Source organism: Phoca vitulina, unplaced genomic scaffold (genome assembly GCF_004348235.1).
Source record: "Phoca vitulina isolate PV1807 unplaced genomic scaffold, GSC_HSeal_1.0 scaffold3, whole genome shotgun sequence".
NCBI lineage: Eukaryota > Metazoa > Chordata > Mammalia > Carnivora > Phocidae > Phoca > Phoca vitulina.
This window is the reverse complement of record NW_022589706.1, coordinates 16,534,601-16,549,949: the sequence shown is the minus strand read 5'-3', so window position 1 is coordinate 16,549,949 and position 15,349 is coordinate 16,534,601. Positions and strand designations below refer to the sequence as shown.

The 15,349-nt window shown below is 36.9% G+C and overlaps 1 protein-coding gene across 4 annotated transcripts in view; it reads right to left on the bottom strand.

Annotated features, from left to right (window-relative positions):
* The window catches only part of TBC1D19 (TBC1 domain family member 19), a 161,254-nt gene that overhangs the window by 102,655 nt on the left and 43,250 nt on the right, over positions 1-15,349 (bottom strand). For all 4 annotated transcript variants that reach the window (XR_004298839.1, XM_032400137.1, XM_032400139.1 and 1 more), the window contains 2 exons: positions 11,032-11,107; positions 187-261 (listed from right to left, as the gene is read on the bottom strand). Coding sequence is in view for 3 of the 4 variants with exons in the window: in XM_032400137.1 (XP_032256028.1) it covers positions 187-261; positions 11,032-11,107 (151 nt within the window). In the remaining variant the exon portion in view is untranslated. The remainder of the gene's footprint in view (positions 1-186; positions 262-11,031; positions 11,108-15,349) is intronic.

The following is a 15,349-nucleotide window of genomic DNA, read 5'->3' as shown; positions in this document are numbered from 1 at the left end:
AGCATTACAGTATATGTAATAGAAACCTATTTAGAATACACCCATGTAAGTGGCCTTTTACAGATTTTTGTTTCAAAACAAACTGATACACTGGTTTAAAAAAAAAAGATAAATCTGCCTAACAGTTACAACTTCATGGTCTCCTAGTATTTGATTCACAATAAAATACTTAAATGTTAAAAGTACCTTTCGTGCCAATGGGATACTCAGTTCAGTGCACATACTATTTAAACTCTTCAAAATTCTTTTTTCCCAGCTTCCCTGAAATATAAAGAACAACTTATTATTGTTTCTGATTAACAATACCAAAACAAATTTTTAAAAAATTAAAGATATTATGAGTTATATAGAAACGGTGAGGTTGGTTGAGATTGGTTAACTTCATTCATTAGTTTACTCAACAAATATTGATTAAGGCCTACTACGTGCCAGATACTATCCTTAGTGCTGTGAATTAAGCCATGAACAGAAGGATTCAGTCCTCATAGAACTGATGTTCTAGGGGAGGATGGTGATGAGGATAGGTTAAAAAATCAACAATCCATATTATAAGAAAAAATAGCAGGTAATAAAAAAGTAAATTACATTTAAGCATTTTGTAAATGTTTGATACTCAGAAATCCCATTAATAACCTAGTAAAAATAAAACTTTACAGGAATTATTATATTGTCATTTTTCCAACCAAGACATTTCAGTCCTAAATACTTCAGCATGAATGTTCTAGTAAGAACCTTCTCCTACATAATAACCACAATATCACTATCACACCTAAGAAAATTAGCAATAATATTTCACATCATCTAATACTTAGTCCACCATCAAACTTTTCCAGTTGTCTCCAAAATATCTTTTATAGTTTTTTTTAATCCACAATCCATTAAAAATGCATGCATTACATTACATTTGGTTGTTATGTCTCTTCCCATGTAGCTGAATCTAGAGTCTCTTTGTCCTTTTCTTTTTCACGATACTGACTTTTTTGGAGTCCAGGCCAGTTATCTTGCAGGATGTGTTATAATCTGGATTTGTCTTATTGTTTTTTCGCAGCATTGATTACCTTCTTCTCTAACCCCTGTATCTCTTTTAAACTTGAAATAATAAGTTCTTTTCAATAGTCAGTCATAAATTGATTACCCACATATACCATGTTTTAGTAAATTATTCTTTTTAACCCAGGACCCTGGGACCATGACCTGAGCTGAAGGCAGACGCTTAACGACTGAGCCACCCAGGTGTCCCTAAATGAGGAAACTTTTAAAAGGAGCACATGAGAGTAGAATGAGAAAGAATATTAAGAACTGAAGCAATGTTGAACAAATCTTTATTCAATTATCATTTTTATGTGCTCCACAACTGAAGCAGGAACTTAGAAATAATCCAGAAGAGAAGAAAGCATAACTAAAAATAAGAGGAAAAGAATATTAAATTCAGAAAAATTGGGATTTTTGTGGCTAGAAGAGGGGGACATGAGGTGTTATAGCTAAAAATTCAAATAATGAAAAGATTTTGATTCAACAAACATTTATTGAAACACATGCCACTAAAGATGAATAAAACGGCATCCCTGTCTCTAAGAAACAAATCATTTTTTTTTTTTTTTAAAGATTTTATTTATTTATTTGGGAGAGAGAGAATGAGAGAGAGCACATGAGAGGGGGGAGGGTCAGAGGGAGAAGCAGACTCCCCGCCGAGCAGGGAGCCTGATGCGGGACTCGATCCAGGGACTCCAGGATCATGACCTGAGCTGAAGGCAGTCGCTTAACCAACTGAGCCACCCAGGCGCCCCAGAAACAAATCATTTTTGTCGTGGGAGTGGGGAAGATAGGACAGATACACAACATGAGACTGATTCAAAAAGGTCACAAGTGCTGTATTAGCCCATATGCCATACACACAGAAAGAACAAAAAAGAGTAAGCAAGGAAACAGGGAGCTAGGTATGTCAAAACTTCTAGTTGTTAATAAAATACAAACCACTTTTTTTAAAGCCTAAAAATACTGAAAGAAAAGTAACTCCAGTGGTTCACCATGTCTTCCTCCCCACTCCCTATTCCACATTTATGACACAATGCCAAGGTCAGCAGGGTTTTTCCAAGGTACCACTTAGAAGAACTTCAGTCAGATGATCGGACAGGTTATTTCCATAGAAATCTTGGGTAGTCAGAAAAGTCATTTCTATTGACATCAGCGAGAGGAATAGAATTTCCTGACAATGAGGGGAAATCCAAGATGAAAGCGGTTGCTTGCAACCTGGGTTACCCTTTAGGTTCCCTCAAGAACTCTAATCTGAATTCAGGGGTACTCCTTCATTCCTTTGTTTACTTGCTGCCTCACTGACTGACATGTATGGAATGCTTTCTATGTGCCAAGCATAAAACTATGACCAGTGAGTAAATGTTGTAAGGAGCAAATGACCGTTTAATAAGAGAAAGAAACTTTCCAATAAGTAGAAAGGCTTAACTGAAATGGATTATGTTAGTGAAATCCCGACTTCCCTGTTTCCAAAAGTATTCAAGCAAAAGGACATGAACTTGAGAGGTTGGATCCACTTCCACTCCCCACTTTTATAGATAACTTTTCTCAGGCTCTATCTGTAGACATGACTAAACAAGCCCAAAGTCTCAAAAATAAATGCTCAAAAAAAACATAGTCCTGGCTATTATTGAAATTAAAATATCAATATACATTTAGCACACACAGAAAAAGAAGTGGAAATGGCAGATAAACTACTGAAAATGACAGCACACTAAAGCAAGATACAAAGAAAATAATGGTTTCTGCCCAAAAGACTTATGAAATAAATAAAGCTTTAAAATGCTATTTAAAAGAAAAATGAATGGCCTTTTACATTTAAAATGTTTAATAGGAAGACATTACCTTTTACCTAAACCCATATCCTCTCCAAATGAAATTATTGTTGCCTTCAAATCAGTTTCCCTAACAACTGGAATCTATGGTATTAAGTCAAAAGATTTCAAGAGTTTTATAAATAAGGTAATTTCTAAGCCATGAGAAGCAAAAAAATTACAAAAGAATCACAATTGTATTGAAATCTCTAATTCGGTATTACCTATTGCTTTGCTACTTTTTTATAACAACTAAAGTAAGTAAGTCTTTAAAAGCCATATAATTTAGAGTGTAAAAAACTATGAAATTATAAAATTAAAAAATTATTTCCTTAACTCTGAAAAAAATAAAGCATAATAGTTATAACCCAGCTATCTAAAGGAGAAAGATTTTAGTAATTCTCTCACTATAAAAGTAACACATTTATTCTAGATAATTTGGAAAAAAGAACAATATGAAAAGAATAGAATAACAAGTATCCATAAATGTCTATCAGCCAAAAATAACCACTGTTAATATTTTGTTCTCTTCTTTCATTTTTCCTATGCATGTGTGTGTATAATTGAGATATACATGGGTGTGTATACACATACACATGCATATACATATTTAATTAGAGTGGAATTATATTGTTTTATATTTTGCTTTTTCCATTTAAGATTATATTGTATACCCTTTCCTATTTCATTATATTCTTTCAAAAATAACATTTTTGATGCCTGTCTTTTGGAGATACCATGCTATATATATACAAACCCTACTGTTACTCATTGAGAGTCTTTTAAATTTTTTAATATTATCATGAACATAAATTTCTGCATTTCCCTGATTCTTCCCTTTAGATAAGGTTCTAGAAGTAGAATTACTAGGAAAAAGGGTGTGAATATTTTCTAAGGGGGAACATTTTCTATTTTTTGTTTATTCAATTGATCGATCATTAAAAAAAAAAACATCCACTGAGCATCTGCCATGAGCAGGCACTGTGCCAGATGTAGTTGTGAAAGGAGAGACACTGATCCTGCTTCACAGAGATGGCAGAATCTAGATGGTAATACAGACAACCCAAGTACTGTGGTAGGAGGTATAGGGGGCTTCCTGTATGGAGGATTGGAGACAAAGAAAAAGTACCTGAGAATCTGAGATCTCAAGGTCAGAAACCATCGTGTAACCTGACACCTGAGAATGTGCAGAAGTTAGCCAGAATAGGTGGGATTTGTGGGGAGGCAGTTTCGGGTAGAAGCAATGGCATGAGCAACAGTTCTCCTGCTGGAACAACTGAAGAAAGTCAAGCATAATTAGATAGAGAAGGCAGATGTGTGTGGAAGTGGGCAGGGGAGTGGCAGGATGAGGAGGAACAGTGTGAGGACACAAGAGATAGGACCTGACTGGTAAAAAGGAGCAAGATCATTTATAGTTCTGTAAGCAAAAATAAGAAGTTGCAATTGTACCCTAAAAGTCTGGGAAGTTTTGGGTTTTTAAAAAAAATTTTATGTACTTATTTGAGAGAGAGAGAGCACGCCTGCACCTGAGCTTGAGCAGGAGGAGCAGCAGAAGGGGAGGGAGGGGGAGGGAGAGAATCTCAAGCAGATTCCCCGCCAAGCACGGAGCCCCACGCAGGGCTCGATATCACACCATGAAATCATGACCTAAGCCAAAACAAGAGTCCGATGCTTAACCCAACTGAACCACCCATGAACCCCCTAAAAGTCTGGGAAGTTTTAAGAAATGGAGTGACTGGGGACGCCTGGGTGGCGCAGTCGATTAAGCACCTGCCTTGGACTCAGGTCATGATGCCGGAGTCCTGGGATCAAGTCCCGCATCGGGCTCCCTGCTCAGGGGGAGCCTGCTTCTCCCTCTGCCTGCCGCTCCCCCTGCTTATGCTCGCTCTCTCTCGTTCTTGCTCGCTCTCTCTCGTTCTTGCTCGCTCTCTCTCGTTCTTGCTCGCTCTCTGACAAATAAATAAAATCTTTAAAAAAAAAAAAAAGAAATGGAGTGACTAAACAGAAGGCAGAAAGATCAATTAGGAAGAGGATGGGAATTGAAGTCACATAAAACTAACAAAATTTTCATTTTTATTTAGGTTACTGGATTGACAGAGAACTGAGCAAATTCCACCACATAGCATACCTTGAATTTGAGCATTTCGGGAGTGGATAGAGAAACAGGCTAAATATCATCTGGCAGTACAGATTCTAGAGCCAGACTGTCCAGGTTGAAATCCCAACTCTTCCACCTACTGGTTTTGTGAAACTGGACCTATCTAAGATCCTAAGAGTAACACACCTCACAGGCTTGTCATGAATGGTAAATGAGTAAACATTTGTAAAGCCCTAGAATGGTACCTGGCACATAATTAGAGCGCTATGTGCTTACTAATACTATTTCACAAGAAAATTCATATACTTATATTTAATCACACACCATATATCAGTTTCTTCAAATACTGCTTTCTCTAAAAGGTGTAGCAAAGTAGTTCTCGAATTGTTTTACATGGAAATAGGGTTTCACGGTCACATAAGTTTGAACAACACTGGATTAAATAAAATTAAACAGTTTCTTTACTGCAGAACATCTCAGAGCCTAAAACAAATTGTGTGCAACAAAACTAAGGAGTACTGAACTAAAACCCAAAGTAAAAAATAAACATCCATGAGTCCACAGTGATATAATAACTGGGGGGAGGGAGGCAACTCTTCCATGCAGAAACACTCCAAGTAATTTCTGTAGAGACTCCCACCTCAAGGAGGGGGAGCATAACTGTCTCACCTTACATGTGAACCATAAACAGTGACTTCCTTCCAAGGAGAACAGTATATACAAGCGGGTGGGGGGCAGAGAGTGACTTTGCAGTGGAGCAACCTCACATACACTACCCAAGCCAGGCGAGCCAGGCCAACATCAACAGTGCCAACCATGTTGACAGTATATACCCTGACACGATGTGAGGACCATAAATGGCACTTTCTATCTGTGGTCTTCCTCCAAGAACCAGCCCCCCCAAGTCTAATCATGAGAAAAACATCAAATTCCAACAGAGGGATATTCTACAAAATACCTGACCAGTACTTCTCAAAATTGTCAACGTCATCAAAAACAAGGAAAGTCTGAGAAACTTTCATAGCCAAGAGGAGCCTAAGGAGACATGACAACCAAATGTAATGTGGTTTCCTGGATGGGATCCTGGAACAGAAAAAGGACATTAGGTTAAAACTAAGGAAATCCAAATAAAGTATGAACTTTAGCTAATAATAACATATTAATATTGGTTCACTAACTGTAACAAATGTACCACAGTAACTTAAGATGTTAATAATAGGGGAGACTAGGTGTGGAATCTATGAGAACTCTATAATATCTTCTTAATTTTTCAGTAAATCTAAAACCTTTATAAAAAATTAAGTCCATTAAAAAATCATAAAATAAATTGTGAGTCTAGGAGTGAAAGGTACAGCACAGGGAATATAGTCAATGGTACTGTAACAGCGTTGTATGATGACAGATGGAAACCACACTTCTGGTGAACATAATGCATAGAGTCATGAAATCACTATGTGGTATACCCGAAACTATGCTGAACACCTGAAACCCTGAAACTAATGTAACATTGCGTGTCAACTATACTTCAACAAAAAATAAATTCAATTAAAAAACACGAATTTTTAAATAAATAAATAAATAAACTGTGATTCACCAAGAGGAAGGCAGTGTGGGCCTCAATTTCCAAACTTATTTGTCCACGGCACCCTTTTTTGTGGAGCATCTCTCAGGGCTAGTATTCAGCAGAAAACACTTTGGGAAATGCTGATGCAGTATAAGAAACCTCTTTCCCACATCAGTCCAGAAAACTGAACACCAATCTAGCTTGCCAAAAACCGCAGGAGGCTGATTTACATCCCAACTCTGAAGACACAATCAAGATCTAAGTGAAGTTCAAATAACTCATGCAACTTTAATAGGAAAAAAAAATCAAAATTTTCCAGGCTCCAGTTCCAAAATATTTTCTGCCAACCTGTTTTACTTAATAAAAGGGGAAGGAAATACTAACTGGATTTTTTTTTAAGTTCTTTCTGATTGTAAAGAGCAAAGAACAACTTAATAAGGAACCGCCTATGCCCAAGTCCTTCCTAGTGCTCCTACAGAATGTTTTGGCCACCTCCCCCATTGCACATAGCACTCTCTACCTTACACTACAACTATTTATGTCCATGTCTTCTTTCAATGATTAACCCATGAGTTACCCACAGGCAGCATCTTTATCTAATTTTTTCTTTCTTTTAAGATTTATTTATTTATTTATTTGAGAGAGAGAGAGAGAGAGAGAGGGACAGTGAGCTGGGGGGAGGGGCAGAGGGAGGCGAAGAGAGAAACCCAAACAGACTCCATGCTGAGCACGGAGCCCAACATGGGGCTTGCTCTCACAACCCTGAGATCATGACCTGAACTGAAACCAAGAGTCAGATGCTTAACTGACTGTGTCACCCAGGCGCCCCATATCTAATTTATTTCTGAATCTTCATAGCACATAGTAGAGAGTCTTTTAGCAGGCATTCAGTAAAGATCTTTTAAATGAATATCACAATAATCGGTAGAAGAGATGGCAAGCACCTTTATTATTAATTTGACATAAACTTCCTAAGTTCGTGCTACATAAAGGTCAGTATGTTAGATGTAATGGCTATAAAAAAAAAAATGTTTTTAAATTGTTACTGCTTTCAAGAGGCTTATAACAAAAGTCAAAAAATGTACACAGAAATTGCTATAACAGACTGCAATTTGTGATAAGAACCATAAAATGACAGTGTGCTACAAGAGTCCAAAAGAGGGAGAGATCTTTTTCAACAGGGATGGTAACTATCACAGAGAAGAGATGTCATCTGAGCTGACCCTCACAAAATAGATGGATTTTCATAATGCTAAGCAGGCAGAAAGAGGTTTCCAGGACAAGAAAACAAAATAAGAAAAGCGTTAAAAGATGCAAAAGGGAAAGGCAAAACGATTCACTTGGAAGGGCACATAGGACAGTTATGAGAGCAGAGATTGATAAAGTAGAAGGGGAAGCTAGGGACAAACAGTAAAAATCCTTAAATGTTGCACTTTGGAAAAGGAACTTGTTAGGCATTCATAGTCACTGAAGACTTGGGAGAAGGCAGTGAGATACGTTATAAGGTTTCACCCACTTGTAGCTAAAGTTAATTGTAATAAGAGTACATACGACGATGGGGAGGGAAACAAGTTGAAAATCAGGATGTGAATTAATGTCTGAAACAAAGTTAGCACTCAATAAAAGGCAGTCGTCCTCCTCCTCATCGCTGTGATCACCATGGTAATGGCCTTGATAATAAAAAAGGACGAAAAGGCTATAAGACTATGGGAAGAAATAACTTATAGAACTTAATGACTATTTGGACATGGAAAACAGAGATCATAGATATTTCAAGTCTAAATTACTATAGTAATGATGAATTAATAGAAATAGGAAGGTCAGGAGGAGACGCTCATTTTAGGAATAACATAATAAACTCAGTTTTTGACATGATGAGTTTGACGTCACAGAAGAAATGTACAGTAGATAGTTGATTATAGAGGATTAGAGGCAAAAAAAGATGAGGCAGCAAAGAAGAGGGAAGCTGTGGAAACCTGAATGAGAGGACCTGAATGTTCTTAATAAACTAAGTGGCGAATGTTAAAAATATTTAAATGTTTAAAATGAGAGAGAGGTAGAATTAGGGGCTACACAAGTGTGAAAAACTGGGAAAACCTAACTGGAAAGCAGATAACGCATGATGAATAATAATAAAAGGATTGACAGGCAGTAAAATGAATCCACTGAAAGACAAATAAATGGATTTAGACTAAACTGAGGGTAAACGTAGAATTCATGTGACTTTCCTAAGTAATTCCACATTCTGGGAGAAGAAAATAGATGACAGAGGTAGGCTTAGGCTGAGGACTGGAATGGCAGACAGAACAGAAGTCTAATGGGGCAAGAGACGATGAGGTGCCAGGGAGCACACTGCTGGAATGGGAGTTATGCTATCCGGACTACAAAGTGAGCGAACTGCCCAATACAACAGGGAGCTTAAGAACTAGATGACTCAGGGAGAACAAATAAAAGAAGACAGGCAGACACTAACTGGTAGAGGAGGTATTTAGTGTGACCACAGTTAAAGAATCAATTATTTCAACAAATCGTGTTCCATGGGCTAAGCACTGTGCTGGATGCCGAGGATAAAAAAACACAGTCCCTGCTCTTAAAGAATGAATAATGTGGTGCAGGGATTGACAAGCTTCCTGTGAAAAGACAAACGGCAAATATTTTAGACTTTGCGGGTCATAGGGTCTCTATGCAGCTACTAAACTCTGACATTGCAGTGCTAAAGCACCCACTGACAATATGCAAATAAATGAACGAGACTATTTTCCAATAAAAGGTATTTTATTAATTCCTATAATTTTCATGGGTCACAGATATTATTATTCTTTTGGCTTTTCTGCCAGTTGAAAATGTAAAAAAAATATTCTTAGCTTGCCTGCTGTACAAAAGCAGGTGGCAGGGCAGATCTGGCCCACGGGCTGTAGTGCACCAGGCCCTGAGTGAATGGGCAAGTCTGGGAAGATGAGAGAGGAATGGCGTATATCTATACACGACACATACACTTACCCTTCCTATGTGTTCTCAGCAACTAGAAGCAGGCTTGAAGAATGGACCTATGATTTACCTCTTTACCTCTTCTTTTCCGTCATGATAGGAAAATAACTTTATTATCTTCTTTCCTATACCTAATATGCTAAAACTGATACTTTCTCCAAACCCTCTGGAAATTTTCAAATTTCACCAAAAAAATATTCAGACCCAATCTTTTTATTTTTTTGAGTTTATATCTTTACAACAAACGATCGAACAATTTTTTCACACATGTATCATTTAATGATTTTGCTTTATGACATATCAATAATACTGTCTGATTGTTAGACCTAAAGGTACCACCCAGAGATACGAACATATTACATATTTCCTCAAATATCTCCATGTTTTTTGTTTATATTGCTTCCTTTCACCATCTGATTTTGAGAGCTTTTTAAATGAAAATAAAAGTTGAAAAATAAAAAAGCTGCCCCACACCCACTGCTTGGATTGTGATAACTCAAAGCAGCAGATTGTTTCTCAGGAGCAGAACGAACCACTATGATAAGTGAAGCTGGGTGATGGGTTTACGAGAGTTCTTTGGGGTATATTTGAAATTTCTCATGATAATCTCTGAGACTATGGTTGAGAAAGATCGACTGTGTGGTGCCCATTAAACCCCTTGGCAGCGGCAGAGAGTCACACTCAGTACCGCAAGGAAAGCTTGCAGAGGTGCACCAGGCCACATTGAGGTGAACAGTCCAGAGGTCAGGGGCATGTGACAGGGCCTAAGTTTCTATTTTAACAGTTCTTTACAGTTTTTCTGTTTAAAGTCATTCTTTTTGGGGTGCCTGGGTGGCTCAGTCGGTTAAGCGACTGCCTTCGGCTCAGGTCATGATCCCGGAGTCCTGGGATCGAGCCCCGCATCAGGCTCCCTGCTCAGCGGGGAGTCTGCTTCTCCCTCTGACCGTACCCCCTCCTGTGCTCTCTCTCTCAAATAAATAAAATTAAAAATCTTAAAAAAAAAAGAAAAGAAAATCATTTCTTTTTTTTAAGTGAATTTTAGTTGTTTCAGCCCATTTTAGATAGCAGGTTCATTTGAGTTCTGTGACAGAAGAATACAGTTGTATACAGCAGCCTGCTGTGAGAACAAACCTATTTCAAATACAGTATCAGTATCACCGGCTTCAAAAGCCAATATTTTAAGGGAAGAGTGAGTCAGTTCATTCCCATTTCATTCTTTTACTATCATAGAGCATGAGGAATAAACGGTCACATAATACTTTTATCACATTTAAAATTTCAGGCCAGGACGGTACATGATTTTTTCTTCCTTCTACTCAACATTTTCAGGATTACTGTAGTTAAGTAGGTGTGCTCCTTGGTTGCTAAAAGTAGAAAGGAAGAGCATGCAAATAACCATTCACATCGCTGGAGTGGTTCTTACCCAGGCTTCCATATAATGAATAATATATACTCCTGATACCAATTAGGATCTTTCATTCTGTATTATATAACTTAGCATGGAAAAATAAAATTAAAAATGAACAACAGCCAACCTGTGCTTTCCTCATGTAAACCAAAGGTTCTTTCAGATGCTCAGGGGGTGCAGCAGCATGACTAGGTAAAGGAAACCTAGGGGTAAAAAGAGGCAGCTAAATACTGTGCATTATCTTGATAACTAATTAATTCTCTTTGTTAGAAATTACTTACCTCTGTGGTCCATGTCATAAATGAAATAGAATATCTGTTAGCAATTTTGTGTGTTTATAGAAGGTACAACAACATGGTAAAGCTTTCTATCCTACTAATACTGTAGTTTTAGATTAGCAATTTACTTGTTAAAAGTTGAACTGCACAATAATCTGAATTCATAATCTGAAGTAATTTTAAAATTACTTAGCTTTGTAAATGCTCATGTAAAAATTGTCAGAGCTGTTATTTTTAGCATATAAATATTGTAACATTTAGAGGAATTTTTTAAGGTTGAAAAAATCCATGAACTTGCTAACATATCAACTGTTTTCATTTCTCCCAATTTCCTTTTCCATATGATTACATATTTTTTACATAGTTGAAATGATAATATAAATACAATCTTTAAAAGAGCTATGTTTTAATATATAATACACGAATTTAATAAAAATTTTAAAATGCTAATGTCTTGTTTTCTAGGTAATTTTACATTCATATTCAAAATGTATTGTTTTTATTAAGAAAACATTTATTTATTCAACAAATATTTGAGCCGTTCTAGGTACTAAGTATATGGTGGTAATTGAGACGACACCCCCTGTTCTCATATACCTAACATTCTAGTGAAGAAAGACAGTCAATAATTACAAAAAGAAACAAATTAGTAGAACAATATCAGATAGCAATACATGCTATGAGAAAATGAAAGCGGGGTAATGAGATAGAAGTGATGTGCAAGGGTAGGTATCTAGGGGAGCTAATACTTGAACTAAGACATAAGTGAGAAGGAGCTGACCATACAAAGATCTAGGGAAAGAATATTTCAGGCAGAGGGGCAGCAAGCACAAGACCCTGAGTTAGGAACATTTGGAATGTTTAAAAATCAGAAAAAGCCAGAATGGTTGGAATATAATGATTGAGACACAGTGACATGAAATCACAGAAAGCACAAAACGAAAACATAACAGTTCAACATTTACTTAGAGATTCCAGTCTCTTTCACAAGAACAAATAACTCCTACTGAAATTAGTCATAACACTTGTGCCTACAGCAAAGCAATCATGTTCCAATACTCAAGAACCACACAGTGAATTTCCTTTCTTTTTTTAAAATTTTATTTATTTTTTTTATTTATTTGACAGAGAGAGACAGCAAGAGAGGGAACACAAGCAGGGAGAGTGGGAGAGAGAGAAGCAGGCTTCCCGCTGAGCAGGGAGCCCAATGCGGGGCTCGATCCCAGGACCCTGGGATCATGACCTGAGCCGAAGGCAGACACTTAACTGAGCCACCCAGGAGCCCCACACACAGTGAATTTTCAAGAAATGCCTCATCCAAAGTGGGACACCAACATGTAAAGTGTTTATGATATACCAAGCTTAATTATACCTACCCCAGGACCTAAGAGTAAAATGCTCAACTGTCCAAAAGAAACATTTCTGGAATAGAAAAAGCAACCTGTTCAACCCAATCTCTAAAACAGTTTCACTAATTATTTCTAGCTAATTGTTTTTTCCACTAAAATCTGTACTCCATGTACCTAAATAAATCATCTTTCCCCACTCACAAATGAAAAAATGATATATATACCTCAATATTTCTTCATATATGCAAGATAGTTTAAAAACCATCTATTTCATACTGTTCATTATATCATTTGTAAGGGACCCATACTTTAGAATTAAATATTTTTCAAAATCCTTTAATTTTAATGATAATTATTTCTAAATTTAATAAAACTTAGAAATTTAGGATTGAAACTTGAGAGAACTTACTGATAATTTTAAGTTATTTAGTGCACAAAGAAGTTTATCCATAAATAGGTAAGAAGAGGTAGCAACCCAAAAATCATTAATGTTAAGCCAAATCAAGTTAGATTTTTATTCATTCAGAAATATTTAATAAGAATCTACTAAGTGTTTAAGGTAATAGAAATATCAGTAAACAAAATAGGCTAAAATTCTGTCCTTGTAGAGCTCATGTTTTTATATGAAGACATGAAGGTTGAAGAAACCTGTGCATCACTCTTGATTCCTGCCTCTTCCTGTGCCTTAAGTCCCTGGAAATACTTCTCATCTTTTTTCCACCCACTGACAGACAACCAACATCTCTTGCCTGTATTCATCTGACAGGTTCTTAAGCAGTCTCCCCTCCTTCCATACTATTTTCAACCTACTTGCCAATTTGTCTGGCTATTTAGCCAAGAGCAATGTCTTCCTTATTCACCAGTAATTGCATTTCCAGTGTCTAGCATAATGCACGGCACATATTAGATAACCAGTACATTGCTGAGTGAATATAATATGCAAATACGATCATGTCACTACTCTGCTTAAAATTCTAAAATGACACCCAAATGCTCTTAGAATCCAGTCTAAGAAAGTTTAGAGGGGCGCCTGGATGGCTCAGTCGGTTAAGCAGCTGACTCTTGGTTTCAGCTCAGGTTATGATCTCATGAGTCGTGGGATCAAGTCCCAAGTCTGCACCTGGCATGGAGTCTGCTTGAAAAATTCTCTCCTTATGCCCCTCTCCCAGCGCAGCGCCCACATGTTCTCTCTCTCAAATAAATAAATAAATCTGATAGATAGCAAGCCTTGAGGAAGAAGCACATCCCCACCTACATATCTGGGATCATCCTTCACCATGTCCCTTTCCCCATACCACTCAGCCATACACTTCGCTCCTCCAATGTGCCACACTTTTCCACTTCTAAATCTCTAAGCTTGTTGCTCCCTTCTTCCTAAAGCACTTTTCTTCTCTACTCCTTCCCCAGATTAACACTACCTTAGCTTTCTTATCTGAATCTGAATATTGTTTCCTTTGGTAAGCCATCATGATATCCCCAACGTGAGTTAATTGCCTGCCCTACGTGTTCTGCGTACTTCCTCATCATAGTACTTGTACTGTACTATAATTGCCTCCTTAAACTGTGTGTGCTCCACTGAGATATATGCTCCGTGAAAGCAAAGACTATGCAGCTTGTTCATCATCCTCAATTCCTAGCTCAGTGCATAACACATAGCAAGTACATTTAAAGTAACATTCGAAAGAAGGCAATGAAGAACTATGTGATTAGTATTTTGGAAGTACTCTGGTCTACTGCCTGACACTCTTCCAGCAAATGCCATGAATGTCTATAAAGACTTAACCATATCTTGTGGTCTAGTGAAAGGTACCCATTATCTAAAATCTTTCCATTTTTGGTCTGCTACTGTTCAACATTCACACCTCTCTAAAGTATGGCAGATATTTGCATCTATCTACTGTAACAGTAGACTATGGTATATGTTTTTATAATATATACCTATACTGAAAGACTTTAAAAAGGTTTATTTATATTCCTTAAAGGATAATAACAGGTAACCTAATTCTTTATCAACTGTTCTACACAAAGTACAACTAAGACAGAAAAAAAGGTGCATGTTCCATGTAAAGACTGTCTTAATTAAATCTTTTTAGTAAGTTTAGGATTAATAACTACAGGGTATACTCAATTCAACAAATATTTATTGTGTGTTAGCATTGGTTGGTGGCCCAATAACTACCTATCTGCTGACTCAATACCATTTATTTGAAGGTAATATAAAATATAATTCTTGTTTCATAACACTTTTAATCCAGGCGAGAGATAAGATAGACACTATGTGAGATGTAGTATCAAACAGCTGGAGGTCAAGACCCATTCACTAACACTTACTAGCCATATGATCTTCAGTAAACTATTTAAGTAGTTTGAGCCTCAGTTTTCTCTTCTGCAAAATGGTTATAATAATAAATTCCACAATCATAGAGTTGTTGTGAAGATTACATTCCATAAGGTAATGTATTTAAAGTGCTTAGCACAGTGCTTACATAAAAGGCTCATTTGATTATGTAAATTGCCTATTAAATATTAACACAACAATAATTAAATAAGCTTGATCCCATGACCCCAAGATCATGACCTGAGGCGAAACCAAGAGTCGGTCGTTTAACGGACTGAGCCACCCAGGCGCCCCAATTAAGTAGTCAATTTTAAGTGGGAAGAACTCACCTAGGCTACAATTAAAGTTTCAGGTAAATAACAGAATACAAAAATTTTTCTCTCTCTTTTAAACAAGAATTGGACAAAAACCTTTCGACATGTTTACTAAAATGAAGTGAACAACTTTCAGGTATCATCTGTACAGCTCACGTGTCTACAC